Source organism: Rhinatrema bivittatum, chromosome 2, assembly GCF_901001135.1.
Source record: "Rhinatrema bivittatum chromosome 2, aRhiBiv1.1, whole genome shotgun sequence".
NCBI classification, from domain to species: domain Eukaryota; kingdom Metazoa; phylum Chordata; class Amphibia; order Gymnophiona; family Rhinatrematidae; genus Rhinatrema; species Rhinatrema bivittatum.
Genome location: NC_042616.1, coordinates 86,610,528 through 86,627,654, shown reverse-complemented (window position 1 = coordinate 86,627,654; position 17,127 = coordinate 86,610,528). Strand labels below are relative to the sequence as shown.

The window sequence follows — 17,127 nt, the reverse complement described above, 5'->3', positions numbered from 1 at the left end:
TTGCCAATGCTCGTTTTGCCTTGGGAAACGAAAAAAAAATGCCCCCCAGTTAATTTAAAAAAGAAAATGTAAACATTTTGAAAGCAAGCTGGCTTTAAAATGTATACTTTGTATTCATTGTTGAGTTCTGCTGTGCTGTTGAGATTTGTTTTTCATAGCCTGCCATGACTTGAGAAATGTGGGCTTGTGAAATTCAGTGACACGTGACTTTGTGCAGCGCTGCTTTTACATTTTTTCATTTGGTTTTTTTTTTTTTGTTTTTACTCCACAGCGAGCTATGGCGGAAACCTTTTATCTCTCCAACATTGTGCCACAGAATTATGAAAATAATGCTGGGTTCTGGAACAGGTGAGAGAGCTGCTTGTGAGAGAAGTACGGCAATCGATGTGTACAGTACTGAATAGCATGTACATGTAATGTGTGCAGGACATAACTGGGGTATGTCTGCCAATGAGAAATCCAACATATAAAGTGCATTTAAGGCCGTCTTTGCTTTTATTCGTCCACCCAAGTTAATTCGTATCGCTACACTAATATGTCCTGAAGGAGCCTGTCACAAAAGGGCATGCATAGGAAGCTTAACTGCCTGGCCTGAGATCATTAAGTGGGTAGCAAGGGGAATTGAGCCAAAGTCTCTGAGATCACAGGTCTTTATTTTCAGCACTATAGTATACCCAGCCTAGCACATATGCTAATCCCTGGCTTGTCATTGGACAAGAGGCTTCGCTGCTGGTCTCTAACTGAGAATCTTGGAATTTTTCTCGGATAATCATTAAGACTCACTCTGGTTATTCAGCTGCATTTGCCACAGCTTGTAAACTAGGGCGCTTAGAGAACTGACATCTTCCAATCCTTAGGCCCCACCCCCTCTAGTGGGTATGAAAATGACAGAACAATAAGGGATCACCAAGTTTATTATATAAATATAGGCTCACTGCTTTTATTGCTTAAGCTGTATGACTGGTTAGGTACCCCTCAACAGTGTTATTTAACCCCCATGTAGGATTTTTTGTTTGATTTATATATTTCGCTTTTTTTGCACTTCTTTCAGTGCTTCAAAGTAGATTACATTCAGGTACTGTATTTATTTATTTATTTTAGTGCTTTTTTTTTATACCGGCATTCATGATACAGATCATATCATGTCGGTTTACAAATAACGGGTTGTAGCCTAACTAAGTATTAACATGGTGTAGAGAAGACAAAAAGTTGCAATGAACAGGGGTGTAGGAACTGGGAGGAGGAAGATATAGCAGACAGTACCTGGATAAACTGTAGGTATTTCCCTATCCTCAGAGGGCTTGTGCCCACTCTGGGATTTGAACCCTGGGCTCCTGGTTCATAGCCCACTGCTCTAACCACTAGGCTACTCCTAGAAGTTGAGCTGCTTAGAAGTCAGTTGCTAGCTGAGTTCTTAGCAGTGTGTCTCTCTGTGTCAGCTCTTCTGTCGCGATGATCTTGGTGGAACTCCTGCACTAGTGATTTTGTATGTCCAAATAAAGCTGGTCTCCTTGGGCAATGCCTGGCTCATGAGTGGTTGGTGCCTAACTGCTGGTATTTCCAATTTATTAGCAAGTCCTAGACACCTTATTGGACATGACTCTGACTAGGGGACATACCTGTTTACATAAAGAGTTTATTGCCATGAGGTCACTTTCACCATTTCTGAAAAGTATGTTTTGCGCTTCTACACAGTCTGTTCAGATTCCTTTCATGATGGGTTGGAAACTTTTCCAATGCTTGACATTTTGCAGCTCAGGTGCTGAGACAGTCTGTTTGCCCAGGCCAGCACCTCCATGGTAACTTGTGTCTCTTTGTGACAGTCTGTTCTGCTCTCCTAGATATCTTTGCAGCTCAGCTCAAAACTTTTCTAATCACCTATTCCCCCCCCCCTTCCAGTAGCTTTCTGGCTTTCTGCTAAGCTTCCAATATATGTGATATGTGAGGCCCAATACTGTTATCTAAAGGAAACATCTTTGTATAGGCAAAAAAAGTAGAAGTTAAATGACCATGTGAGAGAGTTTTTACCCGTTAAGCTTCATGTAGAAAGGAAAAATATTTGTATGTAATGAAATAGTGTGCGTATATATTTGTCTAGCTGTCCATCTCTCTATGTATATTATATACCGGTTATATAAAAGGCTTGTGTAGGTCAGATTGTCATGCTTGTCTGTGGCCACCAGGTGGTGCCCACAACAGTGGAAGGTGCAACGTGCAAAGACAATATGCTCCGTTTGCAAAGCACTGTCACAGGCATGGAGGCACATATACACAGGTGCGCGCACAGAGACCCAGGTGGGCACCCACACAGGAGCGGGCACAGGCTATTATTGACCAGACAATCCAAGCAACCCCAGCTAATTTTTGCTAATATGCTCTCTGCAAAGCCCAGTCTTTCATTCTCCCACACACAGGGATAGGTAGGCACAAGCATACACAAGCGAGCAGAAGCATACACAGGCACGCATACGTGCGCACACTGGTTCGCACATGCATACGTGTGAACAAGCTGTTGCCGTACTGAAAGAAACTATGTTTAGCAAATTGGAGTTTCTTAACTGCTCTCTGATGTAAATAATTTTGTAATGTACTAAGAATGGTATGATATTGCGTCATATGGATTTCAGAAGGGCGTTGGATCATCAGCTTTTTGGCTTGTACTAATTCTCCTTCTAATTGTAAAATGTTTTCATTTAGTTTCTTATTTCTTTGTCGCAGGTAAGATATTATTTCCCCCCGTAGCACGGTTTTGCTGGTTTCCCAAAAAAGCTGGGCATTTTCCAGGTGTTGTGCATTACTCTCCTTAAAGAAGCCATTTAGAGCGGAGGAATTGATGAAAATCTGGGTCATTTTTTATATATGCGGGGAAACGCCACCAGCGCGTTTGCTGTGCCCGAACCCCTATGTTGAGGTCCATCCATATCAAGGAATGATCCGAGACACTCGCATGCCCTATGCTGGCATCGGAAACAAATGGAAAAATCTCCTGGGCCCCCAAAATGTAATCAATAGGGGAGGAGGTTTTATGGACCTTAGAAAGGTGTGTGTAATCCCTTTCTTCTGGGTGTAGGAGCCACCAGGGGTCCAGAACCTGTAGGTCCTTGCAGAGGTTTGCTAGACAAGTATTGGATGGGCATACCGTTCCCTGATATGGTGTTGTGGATCTGTAGTAAAGATCTCCCTATGTAGGGAGGGGCTCTGATTTCTCCATTAGTCAGATGTCTGACTGCTTAGTCAAAGTCAGCATGAAAGCCGTTTAGCCACAGCCAATTTATAAAGGTGTGGAGCCCCTAGGCTGACTAATGATTTTCCCAAATAGCAAGTAATCCTTCCCTGTCTCTGGCATATAGAGAAGCCCTCTCATATCCAAAGGCCGTAGAATTCAAGGGATGAAGGCTTTACTCCCAGTGCTCAAATCTCCTGTTTCTATGTCCGTCCTGTTCATGGCCCATTCTGCAGGTCCTAGACTCCAGGGCAAGGGGATGTGAGGGATGTATCTTAGGTGCAGACTCGCATGCACTCTTCTGAGTATGATATTCAGTAGTTCATTTCTATAAGGCTTTGGTGATTTTGATATATTAGCAGTGAATCAAATAAATAATAAAGACTACTTTTCCTGTCTCTTGGGTGGTTAGAAAGAGATTGAGCAGGTGGCTTTTCATAGGTGTCTCCTGCAAGAAATGGTTTGACAGGCTCGTTCATGATTATTTTGCATTGTAGGCTTGAGCTGTGTAGGTTAGGAGGAGAATTATGATCCAGGTCAGCTGAAGTGAGGCAGAAGACCCAGTGGAGATCCAATTGGTCCAGTTCTAGGGCATGGGCCAGAGGTTGCCATATAACGTTTCAGAAATCTTGACCCCTAGCTCAGAAGAAGGCAAACCAGGTGGTGGCAATCAGAGTAATGCCTTTAGCTTATGTGAACAAGCTGAGGAAATCTAGTAGCCCTCAGGTGCCCTGGTAAGTGAATCAGATTTGGTTTGCCGCTTACATGGCCAACATAGTCATCTGAGATCATATGATCCGTCATGGAGTGAGCACTTCACAAGCTAAGTTCTCCTGATGCAGGTTTCTGAAACATAAGCTGATGCATGGGTTTTGTTCTTAGTTATACTATGCATTGTTTCCTCAGGGAACATTATTATTCTTTTTCATTGATTAACTACTCTTTCATTGTGTTTTATTTGCAACTAAAAGCTCAAAAAATATTCATTAGCTGCAACATTTGTGGGCCAAATCAGTGGATGATTGTGTGGTCCAAGTAATCTCTCTCTTGAAGAGGTCTAGCACATTTAATTGGCTTAATGACACCCAAAAAATAATTGTTGGTATTGGTTCTCTTTGATATTACACTTCACCTGTGTCACAGCTGATTTTCACTTTTTAATTTTTTATGTGCATTTTTAAGTTTAGGACAGTTAACAGGCTCCCTTTTCTTTGATTTTTCAACACAGTCATTGTACAGACAGATGTTCTGAGCTAACATTCTTGAGACTCCCAAGTGTAAGGATTGGGAGAAGCAAGTGGCCTGTGCCCTACTAGTGGTCAGGTGGAGCACCAACATGAGTGGAGCAAAGCTCCAAGATGAGCAAGTTCTTCAACTAAAAAAAAAAGAAAGCAGGAATCTGAGGGTTTGGATATCCTTGTAGCACCATGACTAGTCATCAGCCTTCTGTGTGCAAACAGAGGTTCCTTTTCATCCAGTCAAACCAGTCTGGACAAGTGGATTATGCACACCAAGCAGCAGATGGAGACAGAGAACAGCAGGCTGGCTGATGATCACTCCTATATAGCTCTGTGCTGATACCAGCCTACCAGTATTCTTGGTCTCCAGCAGATGATGGACAAGCTTTCTGTACAGGAACTTAGACCAGGTTAGGCCAAGTGAACAGAAATATTTCTGATACGCAGCTTGTGAGGTGACAGATGGATTCTCCCTTCCTAAGTTGAGCCTACCCCTAAATTGGAAAGGATGTCTGTGTGGATGGCAGCTCCTGAAGTGACAACTCTATGCTCCGTCCCTAAGTGGAGCACTGCCAGAGACCAGAGGGCTACTGATATACGTGGGTCACTCTTCCTCCCTCCTCTCTTATCCCCCACTTCTGCTCTACTCTCCTTGAGCTAATTCAGGTCCAAAGCCTTGTGCCTCCTTGTTCAGTGATGTACTCTAGGACCAAGGTGGTTCCAAGGGGACTGATAAAAATGGTTTTCCACTCTCATCCTAACCTTCCTGCCTTCCTTGCTGTCAGGATATGTTTTCTGCTTCCCCTTTAATGTTTTGAACCTGTATCTGGCTGCTTTGAAGGGGAGTGATGGCAGCGCGGGAGAATATAAAGCCCGTGCTCTGCACAGAATGCAGTCTTTATTTATTTATTTATAATTTTTTATATACCGCCGCTCATCAAAGATATCACGTCGGTGTACAGTGAACAAGAACTTACGCCGGAGCGTTATACATTTAACAAGGTTATACAAGCGTTATACAAGTCTTAACGCAGGTTAAGACTTGTATAAGGTTATACAAGTCTTAACGCAGTTGCCTTTGAAGGTGGTCTCTGAATGTTCCAGGGGGATGGAATAATGAAAGTAAGCCTTCCCAGACTTTCAGCAGGACTTTGCCATCCATGGCAGATTTTTTTTCTGCCAGGCTGCAGGTAACAGTTGGGGGACACCGGTGGCCATTTTGAAATTGAATGAAAGTAGCTGGTCAGCAATTTGGTGCTGTCTGAGGTGTCCCTTTATTAATTTGTTGGAACCGTGGCTCATTTAGCTGTGAGTATGATGGGTGGCACAAGCAGAACGTGGAACAGAACCGAGCTCTGCTTGACATCTAGTCTGAGAAAAGCAGTAGATATTGCCAGGATTGCTGTGAAGCTCAGGACCACCATTGCAGGATGTGACTGCAGGGCGATCACCAGCAGAGACCGCGCTCTGTATATGTTTTCCCGCTGGAGACCAGGTTTCAGCGGAGGCTTCGGTGTCCATTTTGTTGCCCTGATGGGTAGTATGGCCAATGCCCTATTGCTATAGAGAGCATATGCAAAACAAGCTACTGTCTTCTCATCTGGATGTCTCTCAAGTTTTGTAAGGTACTAAGCATATTAGACTTCCACTGACGATTCTGTTTCTGCCTTGCAATCAGAAATTAGTTTTGTCTTTCTTGGCAGGATCATAGTTTGGTCCTTTTAAGTCTATTTCTGCTAAACAGCTTACCCTGAAGAAGCTCTTCCTACTAATACACACTTTTTTATGGTTTTCAAGGATTGGGCCCAACCTCATATGGTTCCTTCCTTTTTACCCAAAGCAGTTTCAGAATCTGTTTTAACCAGTCAAGTTTCCTGCTCTTCATTTATCACATCAACTGTTTTGGAAGAATGCATGCTGCTTCAGTCTTTGGATGAAAGGCAATATCCAAAATCTCAGGATCTCTAACTTTTTTGAGAGATGTTTAGTGAAGTGTGGCGAAGTGGGGGGGCCCACTAGTTATATTGGCACTCTGGTTTAAAGAGGTTTTTACAACAGTTTGTGTGGTGTCTTGAACTCTATTGCCAAACTAGATTCATGGTCATTCCACGAGAGGTCAGGTTTCTTCATAGGCAGAGTTGCAATTAATGGTGGGGGAGGAAGGGAAATAGAACCAAGAGCTAAAAGAAACAGATAAGTATGAGAGAAAAAATGTGTGAAGCTTGCTGGGCAGACTGGATGGGCCGTTTGGTCTTCTTCTGCCGTCATTTCTATGTTTCTATGTTTCTATGTTTCTATGTTTCAATTGGCATCTTTCTGGAGATCTGTAGAGCAGCATTTTGGTATATATTGCATCCCTTTCTGAACAATGCAGTCTGACTAGCAGTATTGCAGAAGTAGCATCTGCCACCTCGGCAGTTTTGTGGCAGCCTTGGGCAGCATCCTACCCTATTTGGGGAGTAGCTTGGATATATTCCACTTGTCCGGACTAGTCTGACTGGATGAAGAGGAAGGTGAAATTACTACTTACTGATAATTTCCTTTCCTTGAATACAATCAGACCAGTCCAGGACCCTCCCTTTACTACTGTTGACTTCATTGTCTTCATTCACTCTATGATTTGTAGAAAATGTTTTTCGCAGGTAAAAGCATTATGGCTTCCTAATGCTTTGACATAGGTGAGTGGTTTCTTATGCTATGATTGGATACTCTTCATGCGTTCCTTCTTCCTTATTATTTTTTGGAAGTGCACTGGTTAAAAGATGATCATAATGATAAATACAATTATAATGATCATGATAATGGTAAATGTAATTATGGTTTTATTAATATTGTCCTCAGTTGGCTTGTTACAGGTATATTGGCAGGCTGGTGTCAGCATGCAGGTATATTGGGGACGACATCAGCGAGTCTGATCTTTTATCTCCATCTGCTGGTTAGTTTGCATAACCCACTTGTCTGACTGAATTCAAAGAGAGAAAATTGTCAAGTAAGTAGTAATTTCACCTTCTTCTCCGTCACCCTTTTCCTTGGTCAGAGGATTCTTCTAGGTTATAAAAGAAAATGGAAACTAGACTTAATTTTTGGGGTACTTGCCAGGTTCTTATAGCCTGGATTGGCCACTGTTGGAAACAGGATGCTGTGCTTGATGGACCCTTGGTCTGACCCAGTTATGGCATGTTCTTATGTTCTTATCTTCTAGTGTTTACAATCTTGGCTGTTTAGAGAACCATGCTACATAATGAGGATACGTAGTGTTAGGGTTACCACCTTCAGTGGTGTGAAAGAGGACCATTAGCGGACCAGAATTAGAGTTTGGAGCCTCTGTAAGTCCAGTTTATAAAGGAGGCAGTATTTCCTTTTGAAGAATTAATTCCTGAAATCTTGTTCTTCTCCCAGAGGAGACTGGGATGAAGGCATAACTTGCAAATCTCGCAGAGGGCAGAGACCAGTTCTGGCTTGCTGCAAGAAACACAGTCATGCAAGCTGACTCACTACATGGGATACTTTCTTTAGTGAGTCAAGTCTTTCACTGTGGAAGGCTTGACTCCTGAGTTTAGTTTTGGAACCTGAGTTTAGTTTTGAAGGGATCTGACCTCCATCATCTCAAGCCTCGTAGGGAATTTCTTTGAGTCTTATTGTCGAAGTCTGTCTCCTTGGTGGGTTTTGGTAATTTTAACAGAAAAGTTATCTATGAGCCCAATACTTTCTAAGGGTAGTTTCATTTCTGTCAGAATCAGGCTTTTCCTCACCTATGACGGTGAGCAAGTAAAGCACAATTGTAGGTCACCTTTGAGATGTTTGTAGGTGACCATTTTTTTCTTGGATAGGCTTTTGATGTATCCTATTAAAGCACAGTGGATTCTAAGGCATTGATTTTAGGAGGAATCAAGGAGATGTGTGCTTTGGCCTGCTCCAGCAAGTGTTTGCAGGTCACAGAGGGCTGTCGAGCCCTCTCACAGGCCGATACAGTAAGGAGCGGTAGGAAGAGCTGCGTTTGTGCCGGGTGCACCCGCGGTTGCCGCACGCACAGTCCAGCTCACCTACCGCTCGATACTGTATGTAAATAGCTTGCAAATGCAAGCTGCGTCTAAGAAGCGTCCGTGAAGCGTTAGGCCCGTGCAACCCATTTACTGTATAGAGCGCTGTACAGTATCCTGGGTGCGCTGGCCTAATGCTTCACGGACACACTGGTATCTGTCATTTCAAATGACATTTGAAATGACAGGTACCAGGAAGTGGACGGTTCTCCTACGCTCGGGATTGCCAGTCCTCTCTCCCCTCCTCCCAAAGCAAGGCGCGAAAAGCAGCCTTGCTTCGGGAGGAGGGGAGAGAGGACTGGCAGTGTAAAGCAACGAAGCGACTTACTTTTTTTGCAGCCCCCCTCCGGAGACTGACATAGGCAAAGACGGACCGTGGCTCCCCTGCCTCCAGCTGCCCGCGAAAATGGACGCCTGCACGGGCGAAAGCGGCCCCTGTGCGTGCAATTGGGCCGCTCAAGGCGTGACGTCAGGACGTTTGGCGTCACGGCATGTGACGTCACGTCTTGAGCGGCCCAATTGCACGCACAGGGGCCGCTTTCGCCCGTGCAATGCGTCCATCTTCGCGGGCAGCTGGAGGCAGGGGAGCCGCGGTCCGTCTTTGCCGATGTCAGTCTCCGGAGGGGGCCTGCAAAAAAAGTAAGTCGCTTCGTTGCTTTACACTGCCAGTCCTCTCTCCCCTCCTCCCGAAGCAAGGCGCGAAAAGCAGCCTTGCTTCGGGAGGAGGGGAGAGAGGACTGGCAATCCTGAGCGTAGGATTGCCCATCCTCTCTCCTTGCAACTTTTTTTTTTCGCTTTTTCGCTTTTTTCCGCTTTCGTTGCTTCGGGAGGAGGGGGAGAGGACTGGGGCTGCCCTGGAGACCAGCACCCATGGACGTGGCCAGGACAGGTGAGTGGGGGCTGGGGGAAAGTTTGCCGCCTACCCTTACCACTGCCTGTAATGCAAAACGGCAGGGTAAAAAAGCGATAGTCAGGGCGCGTTACTGTATGGGAGGGAATAGCTAATTCGATCGTTTACATGTAATATACATGTCGCGGGCGGAAGAGGTTACCCGGTGATTTAAGGATGCGGTAAGAGTAGGTTAAAGGGGGATCGTGTATCGCGGGTTGGACTAACGCGGCCGAAAAGTGGGTAGAAAGCGGGTTAGGAGCAGAGTAACTGCGGCCGCACTTTACTGTATTGACCTGTCAATGAGGGTGCAGGACTTCTCGTAGGAAGAATCAGAATCTGCTTTCCATAAAATAATGGCAGGGCAGCACCCTTAGCTGTGTTGCATCCCTGCTGTAAAGATCTCAGTGTGGATGTGCAGGGTGGGAATGGCAACACGATGCAGGAGTACAGAAAGCTATTGTGGTTTCGGTACATCCCACTTTTTTGGACTGGTGTGGGATGAATGATGAGGAAGGTGAAATTTAAATGTACCTGTTAATTTTCTTTCCTTTAGCACTGCTAGATCGGTCCAGAAGCAACAACAGTCAAGAGCTCTCTGTCTACCAAGTTCAGAAATCTAGCAGCAAGTATGTTGTTGCCCATTCTGAAGGTAGTTGGCCTAATTATGACTTGGTGTAGGGATTGTCTTAATTCCTGGATTAATGACCATGGAGTGAAGTTTTTTGGCTACATCATGTTTTGGTTGTGTTAGCTGTGACATAGAATATTGAAGAACTGAAGACAGCCCCTATAGGGGAAGTGAAGTCAGCTTTGAGCTTCTTCTTTTTTTTTTTTTTTTTAAACTCTGTCTTCGTCTGTTAGCAGAGGGAACATAACCCACTTGTTTAGAGTGGTCTGACTGGACTACTCTAAAGGAAATTAACAGGTAAGTTAAATTTCACCTTCTATTTTCTCAGATACTGTTAGGAATTTGGTGAATACTTTAAGGAAAAATTATGGAAACTATATTCTAAAGAACAAAATCACTGAGCATATAGATAGCCAAGGTTTAATGGGACACAGTCAGCATGGATGTACTGAATGGAAGTTTTTTGTTTCAAATTTGCCAAATTTTTTTTGAAGGGGTTAATAAACGTGGATAAAGGTAAACCGGTAGATGAATTTTCAGAAGGTGTTTGACAAATAGAGATGTGCAAAGCCCGAACCTTTCATTTTCGGCCCGCCGCAGGAAATTTCATATTTCCCGCAGTTCGGGCCTTTTAAATTTGGGTGGACCCGAATTTCGGATTAGTGCGTGCTAACGTTTTTACTAGAAGGATAACAGAAGGACTAGGGGGCACTCTATGAAGTTAGCAAGAGGCACATTTGAAATACATTGGAAAAAATTATGTTTCATTCAAATACACAATTAAGCTCTGGAATTCATTGCCAGAGAATGTAATAAAGGCAGTTAGTGTAGCTAGGTTTAAAAAAGGTTTGCATAAATTCCTGGAGAAGAAGTCCATAAACTACTATTCTTCTAGGACAAGCAGGATAGTAGTCCTCACATGTGGGTGACATCATCCGATGGAGCCCGGCACGGAAAACCTTTGTCAAAGTTTCTAGAAGCTTTGACCAGCAAACTGAGCTTGCCCAGCCTGCTACTGTCCACATAAGGTCCCTCTTCAGTTTCTTCTTTTCTGCCGTGCAGTTGGTGGAGCTCTTCGACTTCCTTGTTTTCTTGATATTTTCGAGTGTTTTTCCAGAATATCCTCGTCTGGTTCACGGTCGTTGCCTCCTCGGTACGGTAGGTCATTTCTGCCCCTTTTTTTCCAACTTTGCGGTCAATTCCCATCTCCTCGCCTCATGGTGACTGCCGGTCATCAACTGCATGCCGGGTGTTTTTTTTGGTGTTGACCGGTTTTCGTTGGTGCCCCCAGTGCCCGCGGACCATATCCATCACTGATCCACATGAGGTTTGCATCCTCTGCTTTGGGGGCCTTGCACAACGTCCGCGGGTGCCATCTGTTCGACCAGATGACATCCAAAGGGTGTCGGGCGCGTCTCGACAAGATGGAGAAACTTTTCGGGGCCCCGAAGTCTACTCCCTCTACACCTGTGTCGACGCCGAGAGATTGTGGGGAAGCGTCCAGTTCGCTTCCCCTAGTTGTCCCTCTTGCCAGTACTTCAAAGGGGATAGATCCTCGATGATCTCCCCGTTCTCCAGGACATCTGGATCATCAGCTTCCTCGACACTGGGGAAAGACTGGACCGAGCATCAAAGAAGATCCCGCAAGCATCGACACCAGTCACTGATGACGCACGGATCTAGTTCCGGAGCGGCATCGGCAGCTGCCGAGCTGCTACTGAAGCAGCACTAGCCATCGGAGGCCACATCTTCTGATGCCCCCGGTAGCCCTAGGCGTTCCCCACCGACACTGGTGCAGGACACCGTGCCGCCTCGTCCCCCTCCATCAGTCCTGGCCACTCAGGTCTTTCAAGAGGAGCTGAACTGCAGGGTGCAATCTGCGGTGCTCTAAGCGCTCCAAAGCGTTGAGCTGCCGGTGCCACCGGCCACCATACCGGTGCCCAAACCTTCACCATCGATGCTAGCACCACTGCTGGAGCTTCTGGACGTCGTCCTGAGAGCCCTTCCGACGCAGCTGGTGCCCGAGGGGCCTTCGGTTCCCCATCGGCCACCGATGCCCTTCACCAGAGTGATCCCGATTCTCGGGTCCTCTGAGGAGGAAGATATGGCCGGTACTGTTTCCTTGCCCACTGTTTCCCAAGCCTTTGCCGGATCCCTCCGGCCTACCGCGGCCTCTGGTCCCCTTGATCCCAGGGGAACCATCAGTGCCGCGCTTCCCCGGGCCACCACCGTTCCCCCTCTGCATACCACAGCCGATGCCTCCCTCGATACCGGGGGTTCCATAGATGCCATTGGTGCCCCGCGGCCTTAAGTGCTCTTGGGGCCCGGGCCCCAGCGAGGAGGAGGGTCCTTATAACCTATGGGGCGATGACTCTTTGGATTCATCCTCTGAGTTCTCCAAAGACCCCCTCTCGGAGTCTTCCTCGCCGGAGGAAAGGCTTCGGTCTCCACCCGAAGACCTCTCATTTGCCAGCTTTGTAAGGGCAATGGCAGAGGCCATCCCCTTCCAGCTTCTATCGGAGGAGGATTCCCGTCACAAGATGCTGGAGGTTCTCCAGTTCATCGATGCTTCCAAGGAAATTGTGGCGGTGCCGGTCCACAACATCTTTAAGAAGCTCCTCTGTATGTGGGAACACCCGGTGTCTGTGTCCTTGGTTAACAGGAAGGCCGATGCTACCTATCTGGTGCGGCACCTTCCCCACCAGTCGACGATCATGGAGTCCGCACTCAAGAAGGCTTAGACGGTCTTGGACACATGCTTCTGCCCCTCCCGAGCATGAACACAGGGAGCTGAATGGCATAATAGGGGCCATGCTGGTGGCCTGCATTGTGGCCTACCATTTATACATGACCCAATACAACCGCAAGAATTTGGGGAGGGCCTTCCCCAGCAACAGGAGGAATCTCTTGCAGCCATTGCCACACTGGGCCTTGAGGCGGGTAGTCATGAGGTGAGGTCTACCTATGACGTGTTCGAGACCGCTGGCTGCCGGGGGCGTCAGCGCCTGACGGTTGCCTTCGCTGCGAGCCTCAGGACTCCAACCAGAGGTTCAAGACAGGCTTGCGGATCTCCCCTGTACGAGAACCTGTTTTGGGATAAGGTGAAAAAGGTCATGGCGCAGCTGAAAGATCAGCATGATACTCTTCAGCAACTCTCTGCCAGACCGTCCTCCACCAGGAAGTCCTCCAGGCTGGGCTCTCGCAAGCCCTTTTACTGGCCAAGGAAATACTATCCTCCAGCCACCCGTGTCCGCCCACCTCGGACCAGTCTCAGAAGTCGTGGCCGACAGCAGTGGGTTCTGAGGACCCAACCAGCCCCCCAGCAGGCCCTTTCTACAGGCTTTTGACTGGTGGCAAGGGGGCATGAGCCAAATGCCGGTTCCCCTGGTGATCGATTCCCCGGTCGGTGGCATCTCCTTTGCTTTGCCCGCAGTTGGGAAGCAATCGCGTCAGACCATTGGGTCCTCTCCATTGTCTGCCAAAGTTACTGTCTGAACTTCAGCAGGCTCCCAGAGACCGCTCCCCCATGTCCATCGTGGGGTTCGCCCACCCATCAGGTCATCCTTCAATCAGAACTTTCCGCCCTTCTAGCAGCGGGCGCAGTAGAATCGGTCCCCTGCGAGCAGCAGGGCCACGGCTTTTACTTGAGGTACTTCCTCATTCCAAAGAGGAACGGCGGCTTGCGCCCCATTCTCGACCTCAGGATGTTAAACAGGTTTCTCATAAGAGAAAAATTCAAAATGGTCTCTCTGGGCATGCTGATCCCGCTCCTCCGAAGAGGAACCTGGCTTTGCTCCCTCAACTTAAAGGAGGCTTATGCCCATATTGCAGTTGTCCCCAACCACAGGAAGTACCTCCGCTTTCTGGTGGGGACGGCAAATTTTCAGTACAAAGTGCTGTCCTTTGGGATGGCATCAGCCCCACGCGTCTTCATCAAATGCTTGGCGGTGGTGGCTGCCTACCTCAGGCGTTGCTCGGTCCATGTCTTTCCATACTTGGATGATTGTCTATTCTAGAGCGATTCCCACTCCGGGGCCTTGAACGCACTGGCCCTGACTGTTCAGACCTTGCAGACATTGGGATTTGTCATCAACTTCACCCAAGTCGCATCTTTGTCCATCTCCACAGCTAGACTTTATAGACACAGCACAAGCAAAGACTTTCCTGCCCAAGGACCGGGCGGTCGCCCTCTCCTCGCTGGCCGCCCTCATTCGCAACAGCAAGAGGGTGCCGGCCCGCTTACTGCTCTGCCTGCTGGGCCACATGGCAGCCTCTGTCCACGTGATCTCCTTGGCTAGCGCCAGCATGAGGGACCCTCCGTGGACCTTGTAGTCCCAGTTGCGGCAGGCATCCCAGGATCTGAAGGCTCCGGTTACAGTCAAAGGCCCTCTCCACTTATTTATTTATTTTTATTTATTTATTTAACATTTTTTATATACCGGCATTCGTAGGACACATCATGTCGGTTCACAAGTAACTGAGAAAGGAAATTACAATGAACGAGGATGAAAGGCTAACTGGGAAATAATTGGATAATATACAAAACTGAATAACATATGAAAGTATAGGAGAGAGAGTCAACGAGCAGGGTTACAACATTGTTGTTGTTGATTCTTCCTGATCTTGTGGGAAGCCCTCCCCAATTTGGGAATCGGGCTCCCGTTTCAGCCTGCGCCGCCCCAGATGACCCTCACCACCGATGCCTCACCTCAGGGGTGGGGGGGGACCACTCAGACGGCCTGCCCTCAGGGTCTCTGGACTGCAGCCAAAGCTCGCTGCCAGATAAACTTCCTGGTGCTTCGGGCGATCTGATACGCCTTGTGGGCCTTCCAGGGCAGGCTGTCCTCCAAGGTCATCCTTATCAGTCGGACAACCAGGAGGTGATGTGGTACATCAACAAGCAGGGTAGCATGGGCTTGTTCCTCCTCTGCCAGGAGGCAATGCAGGTCTAGGATTGGGCTGTTTCCAGAGGGATGTATCTACGGGTCACGTACCTGCCGGGTCACCTAAACACACTAGCGGACTGCCTCAGCCGGTCCTTCCAGCCACACAAGTGGTCCCTGAACCCTCGGTTGCAGCCAACTTGTTCTGTTGCTGGGGCTCGCCGAACATGGACTTGTTCACTTCCCCCCCCCACAATCACAAGGTGAGCAGATTCTGCTCCCTGATCTCGGTTAAGGGCCATCCGGCCTGCAACGCCTTCTCCCTTCTCAGGGGGCAGGGTCTCACGTACGCGTACCCCCATCCCGCTCCTCTCGATAACTCTGACGAAACTGCGAGAGGATGGGGGGGGTGGGGGGAACCATGATCCTGGTGGCACCCTCCTGGCCAAGGTAGGTGTGGTTCCCTTTTCTCCAGGACCTGACAGTGAGTGCACCTGTCCCACTGGGGAAGGGCGCCCAACCTCATATCGCAGAACCAGGGCACCCTGTGCCACCTGAACCTCCAGGCCCTGGCCCTCATGGCGTGGATGTTGAGACTTTGCAGCTCTCGGATGGTGCTCCAGGCTCTTGATTGAGTCCAGGAAACCTTCCACCCAGATGTCTTACTGCTCGAAGTTGAAGCGTTTTCCCATATGGTGCGGTGTTCACGGACTGGATGCTATCTACTGTCCACTCCCCCGCCTGCTGGCTTACCTCTGGCATCTGTCAGTCTGGCTTCCAAACTAGCTAGGTCCGCGTGCACCTCTGCGCCTACCACCAAGTTGTCGCCAGTGCGCCCGTTGTGGTCCAGCCTGTTGTCAGACGCTTCATGCGGGGCCTCATTCAGCTGAAGCACCCACTTTGACCACCAGCAGCCACGTGGGATCTCAACGTTGTCCTAGTGAGGTTAATGCGACATCCGTTCGAGCGTCTCAAGTCCTGTGACCTGAAGTTCCTCACCTGGAAGGTCATGTTCCTGGTGGCGATCACTTCCGCTCGCAGGGTCAGTGAGATCCAGTCCCTGGTCACGTACGCTCCCTATACGAAATTCTTCCACGTTCGTGTGTTGCTGCGTACACATCCAAAATTTCTGCCTAAGGTGGTGACTGCTTTCCACATCAACCAGTCCATCATCCTTCCCATGTTCTTCCCATGGCCTCATTCCCACCCGGGGGAACATGCTCTCTACACCCTGGACTGCAAGCGGGCACTCGCTTTCTATTTGGATCAGACAGCGGCCCATAGGCAGTCCACCCAGCTCTTCGTATCATTTGACCCCAATAAGCTGGGGGCAGCGATGGGGAAGCAAACCTTGTCAAATTGCTGCATTGCATTCTGCTATATGCAAGCAGGCCTTCAGCTGGCTGGCAGGATGAAAGCTCACTCTGTGAGGGCTATGGTGGCATCAGTTGCCCATCTGCATGTGGTCTCTGTCGCTGAAATTTGTAGGGCCGTGACCTGGAGTTCTCTCCACATGTTCGCAGCTCACTACTGCCTTGACAGGGATAGTCACCAGGACAGTGCTTTTGGCCACTGTCTTGCGCAATCTATTCCAGTCCTGAACCCAACTATTCCTCATTGTGCTCTCTGTGGGACCAGACCACTCCCTGTTTTGCCCCACAGTGCCACAGCTGTGTTGTGCCCGTTGGCATCTTGCTTGGCTACTGTGGGTGTCTCTGGTCAAATGGGACAGTCTGGAGCTCTGTAATCACCCACATGTGAGGACTACGATCCTGCTTGTCCTAGGAGAAAGCGCAGTTGCTTATCTGTAACAGGTATTCTCCTAGGACAGCAGGATGTTAGCCCTCAGGAATCCTGCCCGCCTCCCCACAATGTTGGGTTCGCCTTCGGTTTTATTATGTTGTTTTTCTCACTCGTATTTTTTGCTATATTACGAGACTGAAGGGGGACCTCCCGTGGACACATGGATAGCAGGCTGGGCATGCTCAGTCTGCCAGTCAAAGTTTTTTCCATGCCAGGCTCCATCGGTTGATGTCACCTACATGTGAGGACTAACATCCTGCTGTCCTAGGAGAACACTTGTTACAGTTAGCAACTGCGCTTTTTCCACACCTTTGAACTTTTGAATATTTCCTTAAGATTTTTTTGTTTTAAATGTTAGTAACTGTAGATGAACCAAAAGGTTGCAAACCATGAAAGCCCTTTCTTAATCTAGGCATTCAT

At 48.0% G+C, this 17,127-nt stretch overlaps 1 protein-coding gene across 2 annotated transcripts in view; it reads left to right on the top strand.

Moving 5' to 3' along the window:
- The window catches only part of EXOG (exo/endonuclease G), a 118,269-nt gene that overhangs the window by 61,291 nt on the left and 39,851 nt on the right, over positions 1–17,127 (top strand). For both annotated transcript variants that reach the window (XM_029588413.1, XM_029588412.1), the window contains exon 4: positions 272–348. In XM_029588413.1, the coding sequence (XP_029444273.1) occupies positions 272–348 (77 nt within the window). The remainder of the gene's footprint in view (positions 1–271; positions 349–17,127) is intronic.